Source organism: Silurus meridionalis, chromosome 7 (genome assembly GCF_014805685.1).
Source record: "Silurus meridionalis isolate SWU-2019-XX chromosome 7, ASM1480568v1, whole genome shotgun sequence".
NCBI lineage: Eukaryota > Metazoa > Chordata > Actinopteri > Siluriformes > Siluridae > Silurus > Silurus meridionalis.
Window position 1 is genome coordinate 12,543,703 of NC_060890.1, and position 15,874 is coordinate 12,559,576.

The window sequence follows — 15,874 nt, forward strand, 5'->3', positions numbered from 1 at the left end:
TCATGCTCAGAATAAAGCTTTCTTTCTTCTCCACCAGCACCTCTGCCAAGCTCCTTTTGCCCCATCAGGAGTTGCAGCGGTTTAAAGCATCACTAGGTCTGTTTATCCAGACATGATGATTGCCTCGCTGCACATTTACAGAATGTAAATGCTTTAAATGCTGTATTTATCTAAACTTAGGCCATTTTCAGGCTTGGTTTGTTTGAGTTTGGGTTTAAAACACCCTTTAAGCTGTTACACTGCCACAATTTTCTCCCTGTACATGTGTTCTGTTCTGAAGGGGTCAAAAAGAAATGGTGAGAAGTTTTTATTAAAGCACTGAAAATAAATCACCAATTACATCATGTTTTTCATTTGTATTACTCAAAATTTAAGCTTGGATTTAGAACTTGAATATTCTTTCTTTTAAGTCATCAATACCACAGCAATAAAAATAGAATAGGAACAGTACCATTTACATGGAAAATAAATACTACATATAATTGCCTGCTGTAATGAAGGTTTTAGGAGCATTAAGCTGGCTTTAAACTCCTCTGGAAATCCAGTATATTCTAAAATTAAAAATAGCAGTTAATAGACATTTGAAGGATTGTTTTATAAAGCAGTGTGAAACTGCATTCAATTGTATTGTCACCCAAATGAGGATGGGTTCCCCTTTTGAGTCTGGTTCCTCTCAAGGTTTCTTCCTCATAACATCTAAGGGAATTTTTCCTTGCCACAGTCGCCACGGCTGCTCATCAGGGATAAATACACACCATTCACCTTAACTGTTGATTTCTGTAAAGCTGCTTTGAGACAATGTCTGTTGTGAAAAGCGCTATACAAATAAACTTGACTTGACTTGTATTGAAATTACAAAATATTTCAATACAAATACAAATATTATGCTTTGATTGCCACTTCCGTTAATTACAAAAAAATAGAACCAGACATCAGTTAAACTTACAGATAAAACAGTTGGTCAAATATTAAAAAAAACAATTCTAACGAGTTTTTCCCCCATATTTTTTTGCTATTTTCCATAAGAGATGCATACAGATGAGAATTTAACGTTCTGCAATGCGTAAATCTAAATAAGACACTTGCCTGAATTAAAGTTATTAAGAAATCTCAAATTGACTTGTTTCCTAATTCATAAAAATAGAAATGGTCCACATCAAACTATAACCAAATTATATATGACCATAAAAGCACACTTTTCACTCTGCTTTAGTCAATTAAACACAGTTATGAAAGCCTAAAAGTGGGATTGTACTGTGTTATTCCCGAGTCAGCTGATTTCTGAGATGATGTAATGTACAACATGATGTGTTGTACATTACAGGTTAAAAAGGTCTGGACACCTGACAACAAAGCGGAGCTCCCCTAATGTTTGCAATTTCTTTTTTAATTGGAGTGATTATGCATGAAATGACACCTGTGTCTGCTTGTAACCAGTGCAATAATATTTTGATCTTGGGTTGGTCGACTTAGTGATGTATCTGACATTAACTAAACTCAAGAGGCAAACAAACCACAATTTTAATTCACCAAACCAAATAATGCAGATGTAAAAGTGCACATAGTGTGCTAGTATATTTTAATTTGCTTAAAGTTTGAATAGGTAAAATGGTCTCTCAAATCCTCTTAAGCGGCTGCTCAAACAAGCTTTGAAACATTACTGAATTCGATTTGGGACTTATCATTGGTTAAGGATAAAAATGCTCACAGTCATCTGCAATGTTTAAGTATTACGCTAGAAAAAGTGCACATAGAAAGGCTTGTGTGTGCTGCTGGAGCAGGGCAGAGTGAACAGTGGGTCGTGTGGCAGAGCTGCGATGCTACCACTGGACCGATTGATGCTTTGAAGGCTGGCAGCCTTTCAGATGGAGTTAAAGGTTCTTTTGTGTCTGTCTCCTGCTCCATTGTTCTCTTGTCAATGCAATGTCTGTGTGTAAGGGGTATAGGTCAGCCCTACACAACAGCCCACCACCAGTCTTATGGCTGAGCATCAGTGCGCCTTTGTCCAAAATGGCTATAGAAAGTTTGCAGAACAGAAAAATAGGGAACTCTAAATATCATAATCATCTGTGTTCATTTATCAAATAACTGGCAATCACTGGCAGCTTAAACCACTGGCAGCATTCACATAAAACACGTGGAATCCATGAAAATCCAAATAGTTCCGAAAACATTTTACATCCCAAAAAAAGAGTTTTTGATATAATTTATGTATAGCAGGACTCGTTGACTGACAGGCTTTAAATTGTACAAGTGACATAAACAAATTATTTAAATTACGACAAGTAGGAAAGAAATAGTTGGTAATCAGTCCATTGAAATGGCAAAAAAATCTGCAACAGAAAATTCGAAAATGGCAGTTCATTTGATCATTTTGTGGTCTGTGATCTTTGCCATTTATAGTGTTTGTACTCTCATATAATAAAAAATAGTTTTGACCTTAAATAGTTGTATGACCGTAATCTATTTATCGCTAAGTTAACTGTAAGTGACACATCATAAAACACTGAAAGCCTAAAGATACTCTTTATTTAAGCGCTATATTCAAGATAAAGTTTATTATGCAACTATACTATATGGCACTCTGGTTTCTGCAGGTTATGGAATCTATTGGTTTAGACAATACGTCAGAGACATCCTAGTCTTAAAGGACATACAAAATTATTGAATCACTACGTGCAAGAATCCAATGTTTACTTCTTCTATTCCTCTTCATAAAATATCACCAGGCGTTTGGACAGTATGTTACTGAGTTACGCCTAAAAGAATAGTGGCATTGAACCAACCCTATAAATGAGATCCTCACTTACCAACAGCACAAAAACAAAGAGCGAACTGCACCTGCTTTCACACAGGAGCTGCCATATGTTCCACCAGAGCATCCTGTCCAAAATATGATTGGGTGCCGAAAGACAAATCCTGTTGATGCCATGGTATAAAAATAGTCGTAATTAAGTTCCAAACTCATCCCCAGTTCCTAGTTGTGGAGGCAGCAGGCCGATACAAAAACAATAGTTCATGAAATACTGCAGAATGGATGATAAAACGGACCCCTTCTTAATCTCGGCTAAATTTAATATACAGTATAAAGAAAATATCAGTTTCTGCATACAATATCAACTAACACCATAGAAATATGAAAGAATAGAAACCCTAAAGCAGAGCTGCAATAGAAGCAATTTTTTTTTACATGCTGTTGTGGGAAAATGGCACAAAATTGCAGAGGGGTTGAGTGGTGTTTCTTTGGAAAAAGCAAAAAAAATTTTTATAGAAGGGTACATCCTCATCCCTCCTCCTGGCCAGGTTTCCCATCAGGCTTTTAAAAAAGCTATACTGGATACAGATAAAGGTCCAGCTTGCTTTCCAGCCAACTGAGTCTGATGCTGTAGCACTGTGCCTCACACCCTCTCTCTATCAAACATTACACATACACACTCCTCCAAACTCAAGTGAACTCAGAACTTCAGTGAACATACTAAAATGGTAATGAGCTCAATGTTATAAACATGAGGTTTTGTGGAATATGAGTAACTCTCCTCCTAGCCCAAATACTCAAATCACACCTCCCATTAAAGGCTGTATTAATTCTAACTAGCTGGATTGCCTTCACAGTTATAAAATCCACTTGCATGATTAGCTTTTATTTTGCCAGCTATAGAGAGTTAACCCTTGTTCACCTAGGACAAGGGGCAAAATGCTCACCGCAGGCCATGTCAGAGCTGCTCCATTTTTAGAGTGGAATTACAGGCCAGGCTGAAGATAACTACTGCTTGCAGTCTTGTTTGGGTGGGTCTCTTTTGTGGTTATTTGTCCATCGTTGTAAAGGTTGGAGAGCAACCAACATTTTCTGACTTCAGTTAAAACTCTAGCAAATATGGAAGCGTTGGGAAAGTGTGATATTACTGTCTGGGAGATGCAGTGGCATTGTTCTAGAGGCAAGTCCATGTCAGGGTGTGTGTGCGTGTGTGTGTGTGCGCATGTTTGTGTGTGCGTGTTTGTGTGTGTGCGCGTTTGCGTGTTTGATTTTCCAACAATTTAGTCCACTGCCTCCAAGTTTTCCCTGATTAGCAGTATTGCCAAAAATCACATTGTCGCCTTAATAAGCATATCAGATGGTGGCCTGAGGTTTACACCCTTGTAATTATTATGTGGGATTAGGTGGAATTATTTACACAACAGAAAATAAATACAAATTATTCAAACTTTATATTTCTCAAACATTCTTTAAAACTAATAAGTATAATTTAGGGCAATATTCTTATTTGAATGAACACACAGTACACTATATTTCACAATTCCTCATATAGAATATAATAATCTGATTAACATGAGGCATTTGAGCATTTTTTAAACATCTATTAAGATACGCAATGATCTCCTTTTAACAGAACCATATCAACAAGGTCATAATGTTTCTCTTATCCACATTTATAACCCAGATGCCATTTACCATCAATAATTCACTATGACCCAGAAAACTCATCTTAACAAAGTGCATGGTGGCTCTGATCTCATAATAAATTCACGTCTGTTCTGTGGACTGGATTAATGGTGTTTATGTGTTTTGAATCAAGGATTAACACCACTGCAAGATATTTGTAATAAACAATGAAATGATGCTGTATTGGTGCTGAGAGTGTTATGATTGAAAACAAATCTGGCTTGAATTTTAAAATGACAAATGATCAAAATCCTGGCACTACAGTGATTTTATCAAGTGGTGCAGCTCTGCTAGTTTAGTTAAAATGCCTTTAGAACACCCAATAAAGTGTAATATCGATAACTATTAAGATTACAGGAGAAAAATACTATAACCTAAAACTTTCAAAAAAATGTCATTCTGTCTTTATTCACTGTATCTTTCATTTGACCTTAGACAACTTTCCTTGGCCTTTCAAAATGATGTCAGTACCAGCCTCCTTCACCTATTTTCTGCCACCAGCCCTGTTTCTCGGACACATCTGGGAGTCGCATTAGTAGAATTTCTGCCAGGGTAACACCCACTTGGTTCTCAACAGCAACTCCCTCACTACGGACAGTTACAGTAGATAAAAAAAATCACAACACCGACCGAGCCAGACAAAGCAGTCTCAGTGGTCAGGTCTAGACTCACTCATCCAGGCATGCTTTTGTCTTTTCCGACACACTGATGTAAATGCATTGCAAAAGAGCAGCGGGTAAAAAAATAAGACCTGCATGTAGACAATGAGCCAAAAGACGGGAAAATGAGGTCATCCTTTGAAGTGTAAACTGCTGTTTTAAGGACTAACAGTAAAAGTATGCAGTTGGGTTGATTTTTTGGTCCACAAAGCTAAAGCTTAAACCCTTATTAATGCTGTATTGATAGATAGCCAACTATTTGAAATTTGTCACTCTGGCCAGCACCATCCTCTGTGGAGCTGAGATCAGAGCTGCTTTTGTTCTCCTGCCTGCCTGACAATAAGGAGAAAAGGGGCAGGTTTCAGGGGTCTGGTTTCAGAAGTGGGTAATAAAGTGACTCAAGTAGATCTGGTAGTAACACTTGGCTACAGGCCAAGTGTTACTATAGCACACAGGCTTGATCCCAACCCCAATGCCAAAGAAAAAAAAGTGCTGATGGGACAACAGTCAAAGAAAGAAGGGAAAGAAAAAAAACAGACACAAAAAGATGAGGCCATCCAGCAAACACAGACATTAGTCAGCATGTTATTTCAGGAGAGTGCTAGGATTTTGATCAGGGTCAAATGAAAAGGCATACAGAGACTAAGAGAGAAATTAAATGAAAAAGGGTCTTAAAGAAACAAGGATAGACTCTTTCTTTACTTTAAATGAATGAAATAAGGGAAACAAAGTGATCTTCAAAGTGCTCTTGAAGTTTGAGTCATGCCCAGAATGTGTTCAAAGAGCTAAAGGTAGCGGACATCCCCTTCAGAGTGACGTAACCTTTCCACGTTAGCAAGAGCTCACATTTAGGCATCACACTTCTCCAAGTGCTCCTCGACTAAATTAAAGGTTTACTTCTCAGAATATAGTCAGTTCAACCGCAAGGCCTTAATATCCAGTTCAAATAACATGGGGGAATAAAATGCTAGAAAAGAATAGCCATAATCCCATACCGTCAGTCTGTTAGTGGTACTGCTCAGACATCTATTGCTTTTTTTTTGTTTTCCGAAACCAATTTAAAAACAGAAACGTGAAGCTTTTGCACCAATCACGTGCCAGTATAATCACATACTATTCCTCAGTACAAATCTGGAGCAAATAAAAAACATGAGAAAGAAAAACAGACACCAAGCGATTGAGGAATCAGCTGCCACCCTAAAAATAGCAAAACTATAAACACAAAGGAACAAAGAATGAAAGGGAAAAGGAGAAAGGAAAGAGAGCATCTCAAACAGTACTAGTTCTCTTACTGCCTTACTGCCACAAATGAGCGATCTATACATTTTAGATTTTATTTTGAGGCACAATAAGGGCCAAAATGCACAGTCCTGTTTACATAAGGCCAGGAATGTGTTTCAGATTATTAGGTTTGTATGGAAATTCTTGTGGTGAGACTAACCCTTTTCTTTGCTTGTAAGTAAGAGAAAGGGGCCTGTTTTTTTTTGTTTTGTTTTTTTAAAAGAAAAGAAAAAGAAAGAAAGAAAACCAGCCTCTAATCCAGCCTTTCAGGAAAAGAGAAATATTTTTACCATTACAGAGTAGGCTTACTGTTTTTTTTTTTGTGATGTGAGCATAGGAATTGGTTAGGGTAAAATACTAAATATTTACATGTGGGAAAGTGAAAGTGAGAAAGTATGGGCAGAGCAATCACAATTATACGTGCTGATGCAAATATATGTTGTTCGGCTGTAGCACAAAATGCCAAAACTATTTACAATCATAGCTTTTATATGCATTGATATTTGGTTTACAAAGCGTGTAAAAACGCCAAAATATTATAATCTTTATTTGAAATTGTAAATGCCTTGTTACCACAGATCATTAACATTTTAGTCTGTCTCCACCCAAACAACAATCAGCACTGCAGTGCTGTGTTCTTTATCTGTCTGTTTTTATTATTTAGAGTAACAAAGAGGGAACTATGGGAGACTTGGAAAAAGAAGAAGCCCTGACTGTGGGCAAGCATGCCACTGCTCCAGACTCTAGAGAGCAGATAGATCTCTGGGCCAAGGATCTTAATATAGGATAGCAAGAGGTGAATTCCCCAGGCTTTTAACAAAGTCTATGGGAAGGAAAAAAAAAAAAAAAAAAAAAAAAAACCACTTTCAGTGATGTTCTGGAAATATATATATTTTTTTTTAAAAAGCACCCTTCCAAATTTCTCTACACAGACAACATTGTGTGCACTTGAATGTCAATTGGTTTCCTTTTCCATTCATATTTATGCAAAAAAGGAAATAGAAGAAGATGGACCTTTAACACTGTGTTAAGCTTGGTTCATTGCACCTGAGCTCCAAGGAGACTTTGATCGGTCTGCCTGCTCTGCAAAGAAGGAATCAGGTTGCCATGTGTCACAGCTGGGATCCACACAGCAAGAGTCTGCTGTTAAGGCAACAAGTGAATGGTTACACCTCCGAAATGGGAGAGGCACAGTGCCCATTTTTCCTATAGTTTCACAGTTGCATAGAAAATAAACACTTAAAATCCCTAAGAACCAGCTGATCAGGTTCTAGTGGCATTCCAGTCCTAAAAGAACACCTCAGTGACTGCTTGCATTCACCTGATACTTTATGAGTTTCAACTTAACATTGTCTCAGACAACGCATTCTCCATTAGTTATGGAAAGACTTTCAAACAGGATTAGACGCACAGGAACCAGATCAGATGGCAGACCGATGTTTTCTTCTTTCACAGTGAATTATATGGATGATTTGTCTTGTTCTAAAGAACATATGAAGGTCTTCCTCCAAAAAGTATCTGCTAAATGTGTGATATTCTGCAAAGATTAACAGCTCTGCTTTAGATAGAAAATTGCAAATAAGCACTAGATAATGTCCAAATATCACGGCAGTGTATTTTTGGGATAAAGTATGCCAAAACATTGATAATTTGCTTTTAATGTTCATTCATTGTTATTCTAACAAGAATGGGGAGGGGCAGACACCATTTCTAACATTGGTGTCTAACAAAACTATAAACCAGATCTACTTTTTGTTTAATTTTTTTATTTTAATTATCACTTCAGGCAAAATGTCCTTAAAGACTGTCTCCGGATGTGTGCGAGACAGAGAGGTAATGGGGAAGAGCAAGTCATACTTTCGACATGGCGTAATGGTTATCAGCTATTTCATCTGCATTATCAGGGGTGCTGCCGGAAAAAAATGTCCCAGACAGCCCTCAGAATTGTTTTTGGAAATGTGCAGAAGTTTCTCAAGATCCTCGAGGCAGACAAAACACTGCCATATAAAGGCAGGCTGTGATGGCACATACACTACCCAAACAGCATCCTGTTCAACATGTAAGACATGTGTAAACAGCCTCTTGAGCAAACTTAAATTATAAAACACCATGCAGTACTGTATTGACATTTGTTTAGCCTCACACTTTGTATAGTGTAAGTGGTCTCTGACAGCTTAGTGGGGGATACAGGCTTGTAGGTTAAACTCCCCTAAAAGGGAGGTACGCTCATAAAATGCCTACTCTGTTAATCCTAAGAAATGTCCAACTTTAATCCCAAATGTTATATATTTAGTCGCCTGTTCTCTATAAAATGTCTGCTATTAAAAGACTGACTGGTATTTATAAACAAAAGCTAAAAGAATGAAAGGTCAAATGTCTATATATAAAAAAACTTTTTATAGGGCAAATTATTAAATGGCAACTTCATCATTTTTGAGGCATCCTGCTTCTGCTGTATATGGAGGTCCAGACACACAGATGTGGAACAGAGGAAGTAGCAGGAAGCATGCCTGGTCACACCCTCTGCAAATAACAAAGTGCACACGCCATCTCCGGCTTACGGAAAATTAAACACTCTTGGTCTGAAGTAGCTAGAAAGACAGTCTTTAGGGTTTAAAATACAAACATTAAAACTTGATGCCAATATAATAGAGTTAATAATCTCTCAAATGACATTTTCTTAAAGCAGTGAGCTTCAACGTAAAGCGAAAGAACAATTAGAAACTATTTAACATTTCATCATTAGCAATACATTTGCTTTTATAAATAATTTTGTCGCTATCGTGATCTTAACAAAGAGATTAAGATGTGAGAAGATTTCCATGATTCACTTCTAACCCCAAGCCCATCCCTGCACCCAGCCTGAACAGGTGCAGTCTGTGGTTAAATGCAATCGCTGTGCACAAAGCGAAAAAAAAAACACAGCAAATAGGTTTATAAAAGAATGAGTCTCTCCTTGATGGGTAAATTTATGTTGTACAACACAGAATAAAACTACAGACTTAGGTGTTTTGTGCTCAGGTGTACAGGCCGGCTTTTGTAAACATGAGGTATTACGATACAATTTCCAGTTTACCAAGACTACAGAATACAAACTCAAGAAATTTAAATGCACAGATAATAAAAACTAAACCCAGACTGATATTATCTGCCACCAAAAATCTTTCAATGATTTATTGAATTTGATCAACTTGCAATTGTTTATAATGTTGTCAAATTTATATATCTAATAGCAGAAAAACTCCAAGTGAACTCGATTTGTAGAGTAAAACGTTAAAACACTACTTTGAGTCACCTTGATTTACTACTAGCCAACCTGAATTGGGATGAATTGGATGACTTAAAGAGATTTTGTTTGTGAATATAAACACTAGCATATGCTTGTGGGGCATTATTATTTGCTGAAGTAAGTGTTGTATAATATACAGCCACGTTAATATTTATATTAAACTGAGATATGGTATAGGTATATACCTTTTTTTGACGATACTGTAAGTGAATCAGAAACATAAAAATAAGTAGCAAATTGAACGAAGCAACCGAAACAAATGCTTTATGAATGAGAGAGAGAGAGAGAGAGAGAGAGAGAGAGAGAGAGAGAGAGGTTGTATCTTTAATTATTTTAAAAACAGTGAAAACTGATTACCTACATGAAACTTAACACGCATGACTTATTGTTTGAAAGATAAACATGATCTGTGAGTTACACTGTGACACAGACATGTCAGTGTGTAACCCAATGAAGGTGAACTACCGTCATGCTTCTGCTTACCTGAGCTTAAGGTTGGCCAGAAACTCTTCCAAAGAGACATTGTCCAGAAGAACAAAATCCGCCTTTCCAAACTCCAAACTTTCGTGTTCGGCCATAATACACTTTGTTTTTGTAAAAACAAACAAACAACAAAAAAAAACCACGGCAACTCCAACAAACTTCAAACAAAACAATGGAGCAGTTGAACGCAGCAGAGTACAGACGGCTTTAAGTTAAATTACAACTCATTCTCAGGTCATATATCTGAAATTCACGTACATTTATTACGTGGAATTCAAGTGTAAAAAAAAAAAAAAAAAGATAAACTGCTTTTGGTTATTTCCTGGTTTTCCCTTTCCCGAACTCCAGCATAAACCGCGGTTTGTCCTTTAGATCATTTTTAGTGACTTGTTGCTTCTGAGTGTTGAGTTTGTGTTGTCCTGCTGAAGTGAATGCAGCTCCATGCCTCTGTGTGTGTGTGAAATTCCCCCAGCTCTTCTGTGACACACACACACACACACACACACACTCACTCACTCACTGTAAGAACTGCTCCTCCTCTTCAAGGGCCAGACCTAAACCTTGCAGTGTGTGTGTCTGAGTGTGTGTGCGCCCACAGAGCTCCACATGGCTCTGGCACCGACTTCAGAAATGAATCACTAAAATCATCACTTTAGCCATGTAAGGCAACCCTTGTGTATGTAGTTGAAACACAGCATGTTCTAGTTGTTTAAAAAAAATATCTCAGGGAAGTGCAAAGTTCATTTACTTGGTGGAGTGACGTCTTCTGAATAAACATTTAGGCATGTTTGTTAGAAATTAATTTTATTTAACACACCTAGAGTAACTGCCCAATGTACAAGAACATTGTTGAATTGAATGCTGGTGTGTGTTAAATTTACCTGTGATTGAAAGTTCATGTTGTGGAAGGTCAGACTATTTAACACAAGTGACTTTACTGCCCCACTATGTTCATTACAAGGAATCACAATCCTACACTGCAACCAAAGAACTACACACAATGTTAGGCATGTCAGGCAAGAAAGAAATGATTGTAAAATGCAGAAATGATGGGGAAAAAATTATTTATTCTTTTAAAACTGCCTAGAAAAATAGCAATTCACTTTTATTAGGAATGAGTTACAAAAGGCTGGAACAAAATTAAAACAAAAGCAAAGCAATGAAACAGATTAGACCAGTAACTAGCTAGTTTGGGAAATGCACGTAAACCCACACAAATGCACCCATTAAGCACAATTTTAATTACGTCATTTCTTCAGCGCCATTTGAAAACTGTATTTTAAGATAACTGACATGGAATAGAAATCGCTGTACAATTTGTATTCACATAGTCACATGGTAGCTAAATCTCTCCATTCATCCGTTCACGGCTGAAAGCAGTGACCCCCCAAATACAATGGTGTTGGAGGCAGAGTTCGCCCAGGAGTTGCCACAAGTGTGAGTCACATATACTAAGGCACCTTTACGCAGAGTGGTCATGTATGTCGAAAGATTTCCTACAGTGTTTGAGATGTTCACTAGAGTATGAGACAGAGCCACCCAATAACCATTCACGACGAGCCACAGGTCAGTTTTAAGCCCACCCCTCCCAGACTGAGTGGAGAAGAAGAACTGATAGATGCCTGTGACTGGAGCTGTGAACACACCTGTGCGGCTGTTGAAGGCCCCACCCACATTCACATAAACCTTCTTGTACTGGATTCGGTTCACTTTGCCAGAGAGTGAGTTAGGGTTGGCAGCAAAGAAGTGCACTTTAACTTTTCTCACTGTAAGAGAAAGCGAAATGTTAAAATAATGGTACAACAGAAATACAATCCCTTTATCTACATTGCTTTATAAATATTTAGATGATTTAGTTCTACACTATTAAGTATGACTCTAACATTCCTGAATTTGAATGTTAAAATTAAGCTAGACTTGGAGAAATCATTTATACTTGCCCTTTTTTTTATAACAAAACCACTTGATCTTGTCTTTGCTCTTACAAATTTCATTTCTCCTACATGTCCCACAGACAAGAGTGTTAACATCTGAAAAAAGACACACACACACACACACACACACACACACACACACACACACACACACACACACACACAGTAAAAATTAATACACAATAGTGAATTAGATCTCTAACATTTTTAAACATTTCGCAATTTGGGTGTGAATAAAGATAGTCACATTTTGACATTTACCTGCACAGTAGGCCAAATGGCAGGTCAGTGGCTGGACAAACTTGTAGACGTAGTAATTCTTGCATGCTTTCACTTGGATGGGAGGAGATTTGAAGGCGCAGCAGTTATTGCCCCAGTGGCCACAAACTTTGCGTGTGACAATGCCGTCACGTTTGCGTGGGTGGCCACCTACTAACCACAGGGGGGCATGTGTGCCACAGTGCTCTTTCTTCACACACAGTTCAGGCATTTGGATGCTTTTTCCCCTGTAAAACAGGCGATACCATCCTTTCCATTGCACATTGCGATCACACGAAACTTTCTTGGTGGTGTAATTGGTGGCTCTCCAGTCCTGATTGAGTGACTTGTAGTTCTTACAGGGGTCAAGCATGTCATCGGTGTCATCATCCTCCTCCAGGTGGGGAAAGGAGTAAAACATGGAGGTGCTGCCTGGTCAAGATAGCAGGGGAAAAATTCTGATAGTATTTACTAATTTAGAACAATTTAATCCACTTGTAAGTTTCAATATCAATTGTTTACTAGGAAACAATACAACAAACAAGCCTTTTCCTTTTATAAATTAAAAAATAAATTCTAAAAATGTATTATTTTTATACATATATATATATATATATATATATATATATATATATATATATATATATATATAAAATTATAATTATATATATATATATTTTTTTTTAATATACTGACCTTTTTCCAAGGTAGTCATATTCACCTCATTATCTGCGGATCCTTGTGTTTGTGTACAATGCATCACCGCCTACACAAATATGTGGAAACTGTGACTCTGATCCAATAATTCTTTTGATAAATCGTATAAAGTTTATACTGCTCTTACCTGCGAAATGGCTTCTTGTTTCTGTTTCATCAGACTTTGGTCATGTCTCAAGGCTTCTATTTCCTGAAGAAATTAGATGGTTTTATTGAAGAGTTTATGGGGTAATACGTTAGTTTTTTCAACAGACATTGTTTGGTTCTCTTTTACCTTATACATTATTTTGAGATGTTCCTGAAGTGCCTGGTCTTCTTTGCTCCACATTTTCAGTGCAAACTAAAACATATGGTTGTCTCAGTTAGTCAAAGCCATATTTATTATACAATTAATTTTATTAAATCAGAGTATAATAGGCTTTCAAACAGAGTTTTATGTTTAATTCATGCTTACTGATCCTTCAGTTTGCTTTGTAGTGCCCACACAGACCAACAGCACTGACAGCATCTGAATGATTGACACATCCATCTACATGCAATAAATTCTTACATAAGTAAACATTTTGATAGCACTTGTAAAAAAATATAAACCAGAAAATACACATATTTACACACACACATACATAATATACATAATACATAATAACCTATGACCAATAACCAAATTATATCTAGAATTTGGTTATTGGTCATCGGTTATTATGTATTATGTATATTATGTATGTGTGTGTGTACATATGTGTATTTTTGCCTTCATATATATATATATATATATATATATATATATATATATATATATATATATATATATATATATATATATATATAAAACATATATATATATATATATATATATATATATATATATATAAAACATATATATTATATATGTTATATTACATATATAATTTAGTTATTGGTGATCTGTTATTATGTATATAATAATAATAAATATTATTATTATCATCATCATCATCATCATCATCATCATTATCATCATCATCATTATTATTATTATTATTATTATGACAGCTGGTTTCTTACCTTGTCTTGCAGGGACAAATGGCTAAAAATGGAATGGCTAATGTTGTATACTAGACTTTATACCGCACCAGTCCAAGGCGAGCTGTAGAAGGCAAAAAGGGAAGTTAGGCTTTCACACCAGTGTCTTTGGTGTTACACTTCCTATGTAAGATGCTAACGTGCACATGAAAACTTGTTACAGCCCAATACTGCTGATAAGAATCAACAAATAAACAAAATAAGAATTAATAGAAAAAAAATCTTAACTTGTATAACATAAATCTTAACCTTATATATATGTATAAGGTGTGTCAGGGGTCAGTGCCAGTCTTATGTAAGTTTTAATTCAAACTGTGGGTTTTTGTTCCAATCAAATGAAAGTGTTGCTTAATTTATAATAAAACAACAACAGCAATAATAATTGTTATTATTATTATTATTATTATTATTATTATTATTATTATTATTATTATTATTAAATAGAATCATGTCAACTCTTCCCTAAATGAAACACCTAAGTCACTCTGGACATGACAGAGTGATGGCTGGCTGCACTGTATTTTACAACGGAACAAAAAATACATTATGCAATTCAGAGAGTAGTAAATTGAAAACATATAATTGTTGTTTTTTTTTATGTTTTTTTAAACCTAGATATGTGTAATCTGCAAAAAATATCATACAATGAAATGCATTATAGTAGTATTAAGACGTCATGTAATAATAAAATCCTTATGTAATATATATTTCCTCAAGCTGTTGTATGTTCCAATTCATGATTCTATACTGATTACTTTTGTTTAGTGTATATGGGCTTGGTATTGTATTTACTTAACAGTATAATGGCCTAATTAATATTGTTATAATCCTTTTAGTAAATATTGACTTGCACTGTGTTATACAAATAACTGACTGTATATCACACTGCATTGGGTAAATTGTATGTTGATAGTAAAAATGGAAAATCTGTTTAAATTCTTATTTAAAAGCTGTTTTTCAAGAGTTTTATTCTTAGAGGCAAATTGCATACTGCATTACAAAAATAGTTTTCATGATGCAGTTTAAATGTTTCCTCTTTGACTGTTTGGGATAGTGCCTATGTAAGTATCAAGCAGCAACCACACATGCTCAGTCATTAGTTAGGCCAAACTAATTTTGACACTTTCAGCAAAACTTTGATGGGTGAGATCTTGAAATAACACCATTGTACACTGTAGAATGTAACACTGTAGTCTAGATTTTCACCTTCCTTCTACATGCACTTTATATGCATTAAACGTTCACGTCCTTGTTGCATTTTCCTACTGAGCATGGTTATGTTTGTGACAAAGAAATATTTTAATTTAAAGCTGTATATCATGCAGTACCATGGAACAATAATAAAATTTAAAAAACATGTTTGGTAAAAGATTTCATGCCACAAATCCTAAAAAATGTGTGTATCTGGGCAATTAAATATGCAGGAAATCTGTGCAATTAATATTAGAAAAGCTGGTTTTAGGTTCAATAAGTGCATGGAAATAAAGGGTCATGCACACTGCACTGTATACGCAAACAGGAGTGCAGTAACACAAAAAGAACACAAGATGGCAATAGGTGAATAACAAGTTAGTTTATATTTCAGACAGGTTTGTTGTAGTGTGAATTAATCATATTACATACAGTTCTATTATGTACACGTAGTGTGTGTGTGTGTGTGTGTGTGTGTGTGTGTGTGTGTGTGTGTGTGTGTGTGTGTGTTAAAAAAAATTCTATCGCCTATTTTTGTTGCACAGAAAAGAAATGTTGC

The 15,874-nt window shown here is 35.9% G+C and overlaps 2 protein-coding genes across 2 annotated transcripts in view; both read right to left on the minus strand.

The window, feature by feature from the left end:
- myo1d (myosin 1D) overlaps nt 1-10,726 on the minus strand; it is a 55,815-nt gene extending 45,089 nt beyond the window's left edge. Inside the window, exon 1 of the mRNA XM_046853790.1 lies at nt 10,154-10,726. Coding sequence (XP_046709746.1) covers nt 10,154-10,248 — 95 coding nt within the window. The 5' untranslated portion in view covers nt 10,249-10,726. The remainder of the gene's footprint in view (nt 1-10,153) is intronic.
- A 441-nt stretch (nt 10,727-11,167) lies between these two features.
- LOC124389057 lies at nt 11,168-14,188 on the minus strand. The gene is made up of 8 exons (XM_046854270.1): nt 14,107-14,188; nt 13,517-13,591; nt 13,337-13,402; nt 13,190-13,252; nt 13,042-13,111; nt 12,349-12,777; nt 12,094-12,183; nt 11,168-11,919 (listed from the first exon to the last, which is right to left on the minus strand). Exons 2-8 carry the CDS (start codon nt 13,589-13,591, stop codon nt 11,510-11,512), a joined length of 1,203 nt encoding a protein of 400 aa, XP_046710226.1. The 5' UTR covers nt 14,107-14,188; the 3' UTR covers nt 11,168-11,509.
- Nucleotides 14,189-15,874: the final 1,686 nt, after the last annotated feature.

Coding starts and splice junctions, on each gene's coding strand:
- LOC124389057 (XM_046854270.1), bottom strand. CDS start 13,591: ATGGATGTGTCAATCATTCAGATGCTGTCAGTGCTGTTGGTCTGTGTG. Junction 13,403..13,516: donor CAAAGCAAACTGAAGGATCA/GTAAGCATGAAT, acceptor CATATGTTTTAG/TTTGCACTGAAAATGTGGAG. Junction 11,920..12,093: donor GTTTTGTTATAAAAAAAAGG/GCAAGTATAAAT, acceptor TTTCTCTTACAG/TGAGAAAAGTTAAAGTGCAC.